At 35.0% G+C, this 15,476-nt stretch overlaps 1 protein-coding gene across 6 annotated transcripts in view; it reads right to left on the bottom strand.

Annotated features, from left to right (window-relative positions):
- ADGRV1 (adhesion G protein-coupled receptor V1) overlaps window positions 1-15,476 on the bottom strand; it is a 536,680-nt gene that overhangs the window by 166,959 nt on the left and 354,245 nt on the right. For all 6 annotated transcript variants that reach the window (XM_085014024.1, XM_021085376.2, XM_085014023.1 and 3 more), the window contains one exon: window positions 9,397-9,513. In XM_085014024.1, the coding sequence (XP_084870150.1) occupies window positions 9,397-9,513 (117 nt within the window). The remainder of the gene's footprint in view (window positions 1-9,396; window positions 9,514-15,476) is intronic.

The raw sequence follows: 15,476 nt of genomic DNA, 5'->3' as shown, positions 1-15,476 counted from the left end.
GAATGACTTTTAAGTTGATTCATCATGATAAAGATCAGGGCATTTCCAAAATATTCACTTTTACACAGATGGACATTAGTTTCATCAGTTAGAATCACTGAACCTTTCAGCAACTGTCTGACCTTTACCATTGGCTCAGATAAGACTGAGACAAATGTAATTGCTTGTTAGATTTATACACGATGTTTCTGCTCCAAAGAGTTCAACATACAATGTGGTTGAATACTTGAATACTCAGTTAAGCAAAAATAGCTCCAAATGTCATAAAATTTTGTCAATTAAAAAAAATCTTTTTTTTTCTTTCCTAAAAGAATCCAATCATTGGGGTATACTCTAAAGGAAATACTTTTTCTTTTGGTTACAGAATGGAAACACTATGTTATGAAACAGTATTTAATTATTCAAGAAATACCATATGGCCTAAACCTAAGATTTGTTTTGAGTAACTCCAAGTTTAACTTGAATTTTAAAATATATTTTAAAAAATATTTTAATATAGAATGTTTGGTAGGTACATTTTGGCATATATGCCTAGGATATCAGCTTGCTTTCTCTGAACCCTGTTTCCCTACTCCCACTCTCCCATCCTCTGCCAACATATGCAGAATGGGCTCATGACCCTGCTCCTGTGTCCACAGCTGTTCATTTGGAAGAAGCCTGACCAAGGCTGGACCAATCATCTATCATTGAATTCCCTGAAATTTTGTGATAGTTGAAGCTGATCAACCGCAAAAGGAAAATATAGGAATTTTAGGGATGGGGGCGTCTGAAAGTAGAATGAAGAAAGTGTGTTGTTTATAGAGAAGAATGGACAGAGCCTTCTATTCCTGCTCACATTTCCCAGAGATACAACTGCATTTATAGTACTTGTGTTCAATGAGTATCCTATATGCTTATTATTTTTTCTTTATTTTGGCTGTGCCTGTGCCATGTGGGTTTCTAGGCCAGGGATCAAACCCACACCACATTAGGGACCCAAGCCACTGCAGTGACAATGCTAGATCCTTAACCTGCTGTACCACAGTGGGAACTCTACTTATTATTCCTTTTATTATTTGAATATTTGCTTAAATTAACTTAGTTTTTTTCACTGTTCTAAAAAACTGAGTTATATGTTGTTATTCTGAAGCACTTGGGTTAAAAGTTCCAGTTACTGTCATTCTCCACAACAAGGTGGGATTGGAGCATTTGAACTAATTCCTTTCCCTGTTATCATGGTTCCTCCTTTGTAATCGAAAGTAAGAGTATTAAGAGATAATTATTTTTGCATAATATTTTTATGTTGATGGATATGTAACATATGTGATCTGTGTGTCTCAGTATCTGTGTTTATCCAATGTCAGAACTAAAAGAATTATGAAAATTTGATAGAAATTAAAGGGTGTAACTCTCACCAATGTGTTTTATCCAGGCTGAGCACAGCTTACCATACTTACCTATTTCTGGCTAAAGACTAAATGAGAATTGGAATGTCAATAACTAGATCTTTAGTTACCTTTCTATTTCTAAGCTTTAAAAATTTTGTTAGAACCATCCATGGACTATCTTTGGATATCTTATTTAAAGATATGGAAGCTGAAGCAGTGAGAGAAAAACATAGCTTTTCCATATTCAGGTTAGTTATAGAACTGGGAGTAGACCACAAATCCAAAGCATCCTATGAAAACTAAGCTTAAGATTTATTTCCATAGAAATACACACAAATACTGACAATATTATCATTTTCATGAGAACTTATTTTTTGTCCTTGTTTTCCCTGACTCACTTTATGTGCCAGTGGAGATGCAAAATTTTCCCAGTTCAAGTAGAGCAATAACCTATTAATTCTCTCCCTCTCCACTCTTTCCTAACGCTAAATGAAATCTTATAAAGTTTAATCAGAAAAGAAATGGCCGAAACATATCTGTGAGCTATGGTAGATTAAATTTTGTATCCCTTAAAGTACCCAGTAAAATGTTTTGCGTACACTCTCCATTAAGAAATAAATAAGTGAAGATGTACACAATTTCAGAATTTAATAATTTTTACTGAATTTAACAGCAATTTCATAATTTGGTTTTGTTATTGAGTTTATTCATTTACATACTACCTTGTCAGAAAGGATTTTAGAATTTATTTGATTGAACTCCTAATGAAGAGGGTCAAAGTTAACCAGTGGAAACTTAAAAATGTTAAATACAGCAGTTTAAGAGAGGAAGAATGGAACCAATACTTACTAGTTGGCTAATAAATGTAGACACCACATTAAGGTATCTCTCTCTCTCTCTTTTTTTTTGGGTGGGGGGGGCCACACCTGTGGCATATAGAAGTTTCCAGGCTAGGGGTCAAATCAGAGCTGCAACTGCCACAGCAATGCGGGATCTGAACTGCATCTGCAACCTATAACACAGCTCACGGCAATGCTGGATCTTTAATCCACTGAACAAGGCCAGGGATGGAACCCATGTCCTCACAGATACTAGTTAGGTTCGTTAACCACTGGGCTGTGATGGAACTCCAAGCTGTATCTCATTTAATCAAGACAACTGCTCTCGTAAGTTTTATTATTATTTTTTTACACTGGAGGAAAATGAGGATGGGAGAAGCATATTTCCCAGAATTAGGAATTGAGGCTTTTAGAATTTAAGCTGATTCTGATTAAGATACAAGGCAACCAACAGAAATACCCAGATATAATTTAGTTCAAAAACAGTTAGGAATAAACTAAAAGATGGTGTGTCTGTAAGCATATTTACTAACATTCCTATGTGGACATGTTTGTTTATTTTTACAGAAATATTTTCACTGACTCCCACTCCACTTTCCAAGTGTTCACAGAGGAAAAACTGAAGATACACTTTTTTAACTGCTTGATTATCATGGGTCATAAATGCTTTCCTATGCTTTGTAAACACAGATTCATGAGTTTGCTCATACAATATATAGTATTGTAATACATATTATGACACTTATAAAATATAAAGGAGAAATGCCTTTTCTTTTTTAAGCTAAAATAAATTTTCATGCCAAGTGGAATAAAATTGACATCTAGCCTGTTTTTTAATATATGGTTATTAACTATGTCATCAGAAACCCTGGACTGATGTATAGTAACAAGTTTAATCAGAGATCATGGATGTTATTAATTCTGTCATTACCACATGTTCTCAGTTATTCATTTCAGAGGACAGTCTAAGAAATGTTACCACATAGCCTTGTTCCAGTTATCCTTCCTCTTAACAATTTTTGCAAGGCTTTGTGAGGATTGGAAAATTCAGTATTTCCCGGGTATGTCATTTTTATCTTGATAATTACCAGTCTGTTGTCCTTAATACCTTTGATGTCCCCCAAATTAAATCAATGACGAAGGAAAAACACAGCTAAATTAGCATTTCCCTTCCTGTTGTTATGCTCTGGCACTAAGTAGCCTTCCCACCAAGGAATAAATAATATGTACATTTGCTTCTTCATAGTCTGATTTTATGGAAAAATTAAGGCACAAGATGTGAATGTCCAAGTGCAGTTGTGAAATGATTTCTAACTTTATTCTACCATTAAAAAAAAAAAAAAGTCCTTCAGGTAAACTTTAGTTTCAAAAGAAAATATTATATTTCTGAGTATGCTATGTCCCTCGGCATGAAATTCAAGGATCATCCAGGCTTGAATAGTGATCATAACTGAAGCAGATTAATTTGACTTGGTGATAGGAAATGATCCTAAAACTGGGCCAAATAAATATACAAGCAAAATTAAGTTTCTATTTATCTATATTACATACCAATATCTAAAATAACTTACTTGTGATTTATCTCTTTCATGGATTAACTCATGATCTGGCAATCCATCTGGTAGCATTTTCATGTAGATGTTAATAGTAAAGACATTACTTCTAGGCGTTTACTCTATGGATATTCTATAAGTAAATAAATATTCACACAAATAACAAAAGCTGGAGAAGGTATGGAGAAAAGGGAACCCTCCTGCACTCTTGGTGGGAACATAAATTGGTACAACCACTATGGAAAACAGTACCTCAGAAAACTATATACAGAACTACCATATGACCCAGCAATCCACTCTTGGGCATATATCTGGATAAATTTTCTTTGAAAAAGACACATGCACCTGCATGTTCATTACATCACTATTCACAATAGCCAAGACGTGGAAACATCCCAAATATCCATCTACAGATGATTGTATTAGGAAGATGTGGTATTATATACACAATGGAATACTACTCAGCCATAAAAAAGAACAAGATAATGCCATTTGCAGCAACATGGATGCAACTAGAGACTCTTATACTAAATGAAGTAAGTCAGAAATAGAAAGACAAATACAATATGATATCACTTATATCTGGAATCTAATATATGACACAAATGAACCTTTCCACAGAAAAGAAAATCATGGACTTAGAGAACAGATTTGCAGTTGCCAAGGGGAAGGGGGAGGGAGTGGGATGGACTGGGTATGTTGGGTTAATAGATATAATAATAGGTAATAACTATTGCTTTTGAAATGGATAAGCAATGAGATCCTGCTGTATAGCACTGGGAATTATATCTAGTCACTTCTGATGGAGCATCATAGAGGATAATGTGAGAGAAAGAATGTATATATGTATATGTGACTGGGTCACTTTGCCGTACAGTAGAAAATTGACAGAACACTGTAAACTAGCTATAATGGAAAAAAATAAAAACCATTAAAAAAAATATTCAGAGTGCACAGATGTTCAAGGAAAAACTGTTTACAATAGCAAAAATAAGTGGAAATAACCAGCATTTCATTAATGGGAGACTAGAAAAATAAAATATGGAATAATCATATTATAGAATAGAAAAAATGTCTATCTGTAGGGAGTAAATTTAAATACACACAAATATATTTACACTATATATAAATATGTATATACATCATATCCACACTCAAACACACACATATGTGCTTCTTTATATATCTATAAATATTTATATATTTGTGGAATATATCTGGAGGGATAAACAGGAAACCACAGTGTTTACCTTTGGGGGTAGGGCTGAGGGTAGAGGAGAGGGTGGGAAGCATATAAAATAGGGGGAAATAGATATATTTTTCATTTCATATTTCTCTATAATGTTTGATTACATTTTACACAAATTAGTATATGCTATTTTTAAAATGAAAGTAAGTCAAAACAGAAAAAAGAAATAAAAGTAGAACAACAAGAAAATAGAATAAAAAGTACTACAAGAGTTCATATTTTCTTTTTTTTTTGTCTTTTTGTCCTTCTAGGGTTGCACCTGTGGCATATGGAGGTTTCCAGGCTAAGGGTCTAATCAGAACTATAGCCGCCTGACTGTGCCAGAGCCACAGCAACGCCAGATCCAAGCCGCATCTGGACCTACATCACAGCTCATGGCAACGCCAGATCCTTAACCCACTGAGCAAGGGCAGGGACTGAACCTGCAACCTCATGGTTCCTAGTTAGATTTGTTTCTGCTGCGCCATGACGGGAACTCCAAGAATTCATATTTTCACTGTCAATTTTTCTTAGAGTAGACATAACCCTGTTATATTAAGGAAGTGGGAGACTATTTCAGAAATTTCAGGGTGATCTCATATGAAGGGCAAACAGAAGATACCTCCATTTCCATGGCCAAAAAAAGAATTTGTGAGTTGCATGCTTCTAAAAAAATAAGCAAAATAAATTGTTGCTCCATTCCCATCATGCATGGTATGACTTCCCTGTCAGAGGAGAGGGAAGCCTAAAGAACCAGCCAGGGGTACCAGCTCTGGAGCCTACAATGAGTCAGGCATGCACTTCAGTAAAGAGGTTAGAAGTTACCAGCTTGCTAAGGCTTTGCAGCTAGTTAGTGTCTGCCTCACAGTCAGTTCCCTCTTTCCCAAAAACAGACCATTCAACATATTTCAAAATCTATGAATTATTATCCTACATATTTGCTTAGCAAATAATATGAGTAAATACATCTGGAGCATAGTCTGTATCAGGAACCGTTCCAAGTTCTTTCCATGTATTCATTCATGCTATCTTTCCACAGTCGTCAAAGAGAGATCCTGTTATTACAAATCTGATTATTTAGATAAGAAAAACCTAGACTCAGAGAAGTTATGTAACATATTACCAACAAGACTGCTTTTATCTACTCTAAAATAGAATCCAATTTTACTATAATGCATTAAAAGTATGATATAAAAGTAAAATAACTTTTCAAGATAAATTCATTTAAATGTATTAATTCTAAGATTGAAGATCTAATCAAAGTAAACATTTCTGACATGCTTAGGCCAATGATTTAAAGTTGGTGATTAACTTATAGTTATAAGCTGTGCACACACATACATATATCAAATTCTCTCCTAGACTGCTAAAAAATATGCAGTAGAATTATTAAAATGTTAATATTCTTTCAATTTTTTCAACTTTGTTCAACTAACAAGAATGAACTAACAGTAGTAGAATCTTTCACATAACGTTTTAAAAATAAATTATAGTTTTAAAAAAAGATTTTAGCAGACAGTATTTTATAAAGGAGAAAATACAGGTTAGTAAAGTGACAACCTCTGACCACAAAGTAAGTCATCAGAAGTAACCTACCTAGAATCAGAAGTTATTGAATTTTTCCCTTGTGGTCACACCACAAACCATGAAAAATGTGTGGTGTACCATCTGAATCACATTAAATTTCACTGGTACTTTAAATAGTTTCCTAAAGCATTAGCCATATAGCAACCTGATTAGTTTACTAAATGTGCATCAGCCACAATCATATTTACCCAAGTTGTGAAGAAGACATACAGAAAATGCCAATTTCTATTAAATTGGGTTAAATTTTATATGCCATCCTGCTAACACTGCCTAAAGCATGAAATCTAAAACATATTTCAAAGTTGGGCATTTCCCCTCTTTGAATATATTTCAGTGAATGAAGGCCCTCTACTTTTAGAAACGGCTTCTTCAACTTTCACATTTTTATTTGCTATAAAACTTCTTAACGTGAATCAAATTTGCTTCCCTAATTTTTGACCCATTTGTTCTGGTTCTTCTAAATGAAGCTGTACAGTCCATTCTTTCTTGCCTGAGGCAGCCCTCCCAGTATACATACAACCATCTCATCTCACTAATTTCTTTCCAGATTAATAATCTTCAGCTCCCTGTTAAATTTCTTCTAGGACTGTCTCCCAACTTCTCATTGGCTGGTTAATGTTTCTGCTGAAGTGGTTACAGGGTCCCAAGGTTGTCTGAACCTTGTATATTACAATGTAAACAAGCTGCCTCAACTGCCTGCATACTGTTGTTAATATAACCTAGGTCTGCTGTGGTTTTTGTAGTTACTGTAGTTGCTAGAGTTTAAGCAATCTGGTCACACATTTGATTGCTACTGAGTTTGGGATAAATTAAAATTTCAAGTTGCTTACTTTAACCTCCATCAGCTTGTGTCTCTTTTACTCTCAATCTGTCACAGTATAGTTTTCTCTATATTAATTTTACCTGTGCTCTTAACACAGGCAGCTTGCTGGTCTAGCTATCCTTTCAACTCTGCATCATCTGTGTACCTGATAAGACAGCATCCTGTATCTTCATCCAGGTCATTCATCAAAAACTGAATAGGTCAGGGACATAGACAAAGACCTTCAGAAAACCACCACAGACCTCAGTTCAAGCAGATAAATAGCAACATACACAGAGTGCACATAAAAATATTCAGCTTAGATAAACTGATAAAAAGAATCGAGAATCTAGCAAATGCTAATTTCAGCAAATATTTGTTTTATGTTATACGGTTTAGATTTACTTCATAATTGTTTGGGGAGTTGGAGAACATCATGAACTTTTCATAATTAGAGCTGCTCAAAGAGCTATAAAACAATAATTCTATGACGTAGGAATTATTATTCTCATATGCAGATTTAGAAACAAGCCTTAGAGAGAGTTAGTAACTTGATTAAGATTACAAAAATAACGACAGAGCCAGAATTCAAACCCAGATGCAGGCCTCCAGTTGTTCCAGCTAATTCTATTAACTAAACAATTCAGTTTTCTTCTTCTTCAGCGCCAACTGTAATATCATACCTGAGAAAATATCCCTTCCTTGAGTCTCTATTCTCTCATAGTAGTATCACCTCACTGTTCTCCCATATTGCCAGGTGATGGAAATCCCACTTCCTTCTTACTCAACAAGAAAAAAGAATATGCAAGGGCCTGAATGTATTTATTTACATACAATAGTTGATATGCATGCTCAGGAACAGATAATGAAACTATTTCTAGCACATGAAAGACTGAATAATACCATTATGGAGAAATCATTTCACAGGCAACATTTTAGTCGAGCTATTTAATTAGTGACATTAATTCTGCTGAAGTGGATCCAGCTCTCACATTAGCCTCCTTATCAAGCAAATCAGCATTGGACAATAGAGAGAATTCGGGATTTTACTCAGAAAAGGAAGAGCTCAAGTCTTTCCCAAACACTTGTTAGCTCCTCAGGAGAGTATGCTAGGACTTTGTGGGTCTCGCTCTGTACTCTCCCCCCTCCCAAGTGATAGGTGCTGAAGCAGCGGCTCCATTTTCCAGCTCTAAGTCAGTAATTTTCTACTGTGTTTCTATAGCCTTGGCCTCTGTTCTGAGATTTAGCCCTGAGGACCCCAATTCTCTCAAAGACCCCACTGGAGATCTCAGAAGAACTGTACAATCAGCATGTCTTACAAAAAAATAAAACACAAAAAACAAAAAACGCTCATCATCTTCCCCAATCATTATTTCAGTTCAAGGCAACACTATCTACCCATTTACTTATGCCAGAAACTTGGGTAACATCCTTCATTCCACCTTCTGCATTCTTTATAACCAATCTTTACATCTTATAGTTCAATTAAAAAAAAAAATTCTCAGAAGATGTTACCTTTGCCTCTTCTGCTAGCTCCTTGGTTAACATCACCACATTCTTTCCCCTGAATACAGCTAAAGCTACTTAACTGGCTCCTGTGTTAAGAGTTAATCTTTCCTGAACTCAATCACTACAAACAGGGAGTTCTTTTTAAAATCCAAATCTCATCCCTCCAAATCCCTTCATGTCACTCTCTTGCATAAAAGGAATTCTATGACTTCCCCTAGGAAAAAAGTTAAAATTTCTTACTGTGCCTTAGAGGGGCCCACATCACAAGCTTCATTTCTACCACTCTCTTACTGCCAACTCTACTAGATTTCTTCTCATTTCCTCAAATTCACTATGCCTTCTCATGTTGTACAGCTTATAAGTTTTTTTTCTTGTGCTGATCTTCTGGGTAATGCAGTGATGGATAGATGGAATTATTTCCATTGCAGTATAAAGAAGGTCAGCTACAAAGGCCATTCTATCCAGATGCACTGGAAAGCTGAAGGGGGGAGAGAGGCAATGAGGTACCAACCTGAATGAGCATCCAGCTGAACTGGCAAAGATACAGGTAGTGTGTGACAGCAGCCATGGCTGAACAGCTCTCGTCTGTGAGTTGGGGACTTGCATAAGCAGATGCCAGGAACATAATCTACAAGAAATGAAGACTTTTATTTTTAAATTATGTCAAAGTTAATAAAAATATTAAGCAAATAAACAATTTTCTTATCTGCATCTATGATTTCATGACTCAAAGGCAAAATAAGTGAATTTGTTGCCTGAGATGACTAAATCGCTCTAAAAATGGCAACACATGGATTTTTATGTTTCTAAGAAACAATGAATTATATCAAATTATGGTACATGCTGCTCTGAGGTGTCAAGAGGAAATTCTGAAAGTAAACTTTGTTCTTATCATGGATGGACAAAAATCATATGAAATACATTTACTTTAGTTAAGTACAAGAGAGAAAACAGAGTGGAAATACCATTCCTCGTGTAAATCTCTAATAGGAAGGAAAGGAAAGAGAAGCAAAAGCTCTGACTTTACCAATATCTGCATCCTCTTGTCAGGAAGTAATATCTGTAACTAAATAGACTTAAAATATATTTAAAAATTCAAACCCCATGGTTACCCTAACTCTTGGATTTTCATTTCAACTGCCCTCAAGACTATGTTCAAAAGTAACCTTCATGGAGTTCCTGTCTTGGTGCAATGGAAACAAATCCGACTAGGAACCATAAGGTTGCACGTTTGATCCCTGGCCTCGCTCAGTGGGTTAAGGATCCGGTGTTGTCATGAGCTGTGGTGTAGGTCACACATGTGGCTCATATCTGGCTTGCTGTGGCTATGGTGTAGGCCAGCAGCTACAGCTCTGATTAGACCCCTAGCCTGGGAACCTCCATATTCAGAGTTGCAGCCCTCAAAAGACAAAAAAAAAAAAAAAGTTACCTTCACAATGAGACATCTCTTGACCACACTATTTAAAGCTGTACCCCTTTTCTTTTCTCCTTCCCACACATGTGATTGCCCCTACTCTTCTATTTTCTTTTAAAAGAGCACTTGTCACTTTCTACCATGCTCTGTAATTTATTTATGTTTCTTGGTCACTATTGGTCTCACCCACTAGAATGTGATCTTATGAAGGCAGGATCATTGAGTATTTTACTCACTGGTATATCCAAACTCACATAGCCTGGTTCTCTGATAGAGCAGGTACTCTTAAAGTCCCTACTGGAGGTACTCAACAAAGACTTGTTGAATAAATGGATAAACAAATGACGTGAAACCCTCCTATGATTTCTATCATTTTGTATTTTCTCTACTATATGACTACTGTGTCAAATTTTATAACAGAAAGTACAGATGCCATGGGAAAATTGGGAGCAAAAATGGTGTATTGCAACCTCTCAAGGAATAAACTCCCTCCTTCTTTAGGACAGAGACCAAGTATTTTTGATTTAATATTTTAATAAGCTGCCACTACACCTGTAACATAGAAATGTTCAATAAACAATGGATGAAAGAATGATGACTTTCAAAAAGACAGAGGAGTGTGGAAGGAAAAAACTAGCTGACTTATGCCGCAAAATCTCTTCTAAAAAGGAGACACAAATATCTTTAGTGCTGCTTGAATTTTTTAAAAAATGAATAACATGCTCAAAACCAAATCAGAGCAATGGGATGAAGTTTGGTTTTTATTTTCAAGTGAAATATGCCCACCACCAATTCTTTTGTCCCAATGGTATGTACATTAAATCTCCTTGAAAATTCCTGCCCAGCGATAAGGATGTGGTTAATGCCAGGGTCTGGGATGGGGCCTCACATTCTCCCAGCATCTCTATTTCACAGGGAAAGTCTCACCTTAACCAATCTCCTTAGTCAATGACAGAAGAACCAAAATGCTAATTAATGTTTCAATTATATGTACTTCAAACCACACTGAAGTGACTCTTCCTTCTTGGGGATTTTTTATTGAGTACTTCCTGTACCAGGTAGAAAAGAAAAATAATTCTTGTCCTTTTCTTCTTAGACATACAGGCACTAAAAAAGTCACTTTTCCCTTCTGGGAAAAAAAATCCCTTATCAATAGTAGGAGGAAGTTGGGAAAAATAAACTCTCAAGTCCATTTCTACTCCAAAATTCCTGGATTATTTTTTAAATGGGAAGCACTCTAGATCTAGAGTATTTATAACACACAATAAAAAAATAAAACCAGACACTAGAAATGGATGTGTCATTATTTCCTAACAATCTGGTACAAATGAATTCCCTGGGGAAAAAAAAAAAAGTTAACAAATTTGCCCTTCCAGAAGGCATCACAAATAGTTTTTGAATTGTTAGAGTATATTTTAAAGACATGTTTAGGTTTTCCTATAATGAATTTTGACATATTATAGGTCATAAATTTAACCTTCCTAAATTTCACAAATATTCACTGAACATCTAACAATGAACACCAACCACAGAAAACCAGGCTTTTAAAAGAACTTGTAAACATAGAACTGTGAGATTCAACCAAAAAATCCCCCCAAAATTAAACAAAATTATTTCAACATTTTATGTTCTTTCTTTGTACAAAGTGGCATCTTTTCAAAGTGTTTTTTTTAAATTACTCAATGAATTTTATTACATTTATAGGTGTACAACAATCATTACAACCAAATTTTATGGTATTTACATCCCAAACCCTCAGTGCACCCCCCTACTCCCCAATCCATCTCATTTAGAAACCACAAGTTTTTCATAGTCTGTGAGTCAGTATCTGCTCTGCAAAGAAGTTCATTGTGTCCTATTTTGGATTCCACATGTAAGTAACAGCATTTGATGTTGGTGTCTCATTGTCTGACTGACTTCACTTGTCATGATAATATCTAGGTCCATCCATGTTTCTGGCAAATGCCATTATTTATTTCCTTTTAAAGGCTGAGTAATATTCCATTGTGTATATGTACCACATCTTCTTTATCTACTCCTCTGTTGATGGGCATTTAGGTTGTTTCCATGTCTTGGCTATTGTATATAGTACTGAACAGTTATTTTCAAAGTATTTAGTTATTAGTTAAACATTACATTCTCCCTCAAAATGCTCTTTTGAGAAAGGCCTAAAAAGCTTCACTGAAAAGCACAGCTTTTCACTTGCCAACATGAAAACAGAACTCTTTGATGGTTTTATAATGGAAAAAAGTTCTTCTTTTCCCCACTTGGGACATCTCAGGTATGTATGATCATGAGAGGAGTTGAGAGCTCCAAGTGTCTCCAAAAGAGAGGGAAGGAAAACTCATCTGTAAGTCTAGATCAAATATTGAGATAAATTTTTTTTCAAATGTCAATTTTCATTTTTTTTTAATTTTTTAATTCTTTTCATAGTCTTTATAAATGTATAATAAATTTGAGCCTCTCTAATTCAGATTCTATAATGTGGACTGTGCTGAATTTATTTTACAATTTTATTCTAATCAATTTGAACAGTTTACTAAGTGAAATAGCAGTGTAATCCAAACTGTAATTGAATGTGTTTAGTTTTAAGCATTCCATGAAACTATTTATAAATGGTATGCTAATTTAAATAATTCTTTTCTTTTTCTTTTTAGGGCCACGCTTGCAGTGTATGAAAGGTCCTGGGTTAGAGATGAAATTGGAGCTGCAGCTTCCGGCCTATGCCACAGCCATAGCAAACCAGATTCACGCCACATCTGTGACCTACATCTCGGCTCACGGCAAAGCAGGATCCTTAATCCCTGAGTGAGGCCAGGGATCAAACCCACATCCTCATGGATACTATATTGGGTTATTAACTTACTCTGCCACAACAGAACTCCTAAATAATTCTTATACTTGTGAGTATTCTTCTTTGAAACAAATTAGTACAAATTATTGTTTAAAACTGTGTTTAATTGTAGAATACAGTTTTAACACCCCATATTTCATTCTTAAGATATGACTTCATATCTTATTACGTCTTCATTTTCTTTTCTAAATCTTAAGACCAGTTACAAACCTACTTTTGTAAACTATCAACATTCCTCCAGAATGTTCTCCAAATTATGACAAAAGCTTCTGTCTCTATAGGAGAAGATTGATAAGCAGGAGAAGCCTGAGCTCTCAGGACACATACCACAACAGGATGAGCTAACAATATTTGGAGAGCCAGCACTTACATGTCACAGGGTCTATCTAAAATTAAAATATATGGAATTAAAATTCAAATTAAATGATTATAAGATAAAATCAAATCTCCTAGCATATTTAGCTCTTATGTATCTTTAAGACACATAATCTAAGAAGAAATGAAGTTTTACCTTTGCTTTTTTACTTAAACACATAGAGATAAAAAGGTTGTTTTCACAGGCCATTCTCTAGATATACTAAGTTGAACACCATAATAGAAGACAAAGAATTTTTCAGTGGTTCTCAATCATCCCATTGATTCTTTCAGTAACAAATGTCAGCCTATTATCTACAGAGTATTATGCCATCTATCTATGCAAGATGAAGAATATGATGCCAGAAAATGTGTGCCAGAAAAGCTACCTGGTCTCTCCTGGGGTGTGTGTGTGTGTGTGTGTATGTGTGTGTTTGTGGGGGGAGGGGTGTGCATACATGGAGGCGTATTTAAGCCACATATTCTCATATTAATGATATGATGTCATTACTGTTTTTATCCCAATTTAACAAATGATAAAAAGGATCTGATAGGGGAACTACCTTGTTTAAAGGTCACTGAACAAGTTTTAAAATTAAAGTGGGATTCAAATCCTGGTGTTATGATTTGTAAGGCTAGCTTTCTTTCTAGAATGCCAGGGTACTGCTTACCAAGCTAAATTAAGCATGAGTCCTGTCTCAAAGTACTAAAATTCTAGGTCACTGTTTCTCAATCATTTTTAACTCACAGACCATCACAGGTTCACAATGGCAGCAGAACATAATGTCCATGACAAATACAATATTACTCTTAATTCTATATTGGTATAACATGTATACATCTTAACTATAAGAAAAATAAATATTCTCAAAACAGATATTGGATATATTTTGTTAATAACTTATAAAATTCTTTCTTCTTCTGATTGATTAGAGCACTACTATAACATCCAAGGGAGAAAATGGAGGGAAATATCCTATTTTTTCACTTTAAACATATAGCATGTGTCTCCTCTTCTTGCTTGAGCTAAATGATGACAAACAATAAAAACTTGTTTTTCTGTAAAGCTGAATTCTCAGTACTCCTTATTATATCCCCCAACACACTTTACTATAGACATTCTCCCTTCTCTCTATGCTCTCTATTTTATGAAATGCCCTTCTCTCTATGCTTCATCTTATCCAAACCTACTCATTGTTTATAGGAGCAGGTCAAATTCCACTTGTCTTCTCTGATCATGATAAGCTAGATTTTCATTTTTTTAGTGTTAACAGCACTTGTTATTGACCATTTATAATGACCCAAATGTTGTCCTTTTTTAAAGGAGAGTACCTATGCATGAAGCCAGTCCCACACACACACACACACATGATGTGATAAAATGTCACAGGTATTGTAACAGAGTATGGGGTTAAGTGGCAGGGGAATACAAGGTCAAGATTGATTAGTTCTGCTTGTGGAAGTCAAAGAAATATTCAAAGAGGAAACAGAATTGCAGCCCAAAAGTGCCATCTGCTCTACCCTCTTTTCATAAGCTTATCTTCCACAAGATCCTTCATACCCCAAACCTGCTACTCTAACTGCATTAATTGCTATTCCCTAAAACATGTTCCATCATCTCTCAATGCTTTGCCTTGGTTCTTTGTCTTCCATGTAGCTAGAAGCTCTGTTTCTTATCTTTCTCTGTTGAAATCATGACCATTTTTCAAGGTGTGGTTGAAATGTCAACTCTACCATGAATACATGGCTATTTCTTTCAACCACAAATAAACATTTCCTCCTCTGAATTTTTAAAACAGGATTTTATTAATGTAAAGACTGATTTTCCTATCCAATTCTCCCAATTCTTAGATAAAAATAAGCCTGAATCACTTTGAAAACTGTTAACTCTTTGAAGACAATTTGATCATACTATCTAATTATTTTGAAACACATTTTTAAAAGGGAAAAACACAGCAAGTATTCAGTA

The sequence above is a fragment of the Sus scrofa genome, chromosome 2 (genome assembly GCF_054392235.1).
Source record: "Sus scrofa isolate SSC_HxYL_T2T_F1_AM1 chromosome 2, Sscrofa_HxYL_maternal_Yorkshire_Landrace_v2.0, whole genome shotgun sequence".
Taxonomy (NCBI): domain Eukaryota; kingdom Metazoa; phylum Chordata; class Mammalia; order Artiodactyla; family Suidae; genus Sus; species Sus scrofa.
This window is presented reverse-complemented; position numbering and strand designations above follow the sequence as displayed.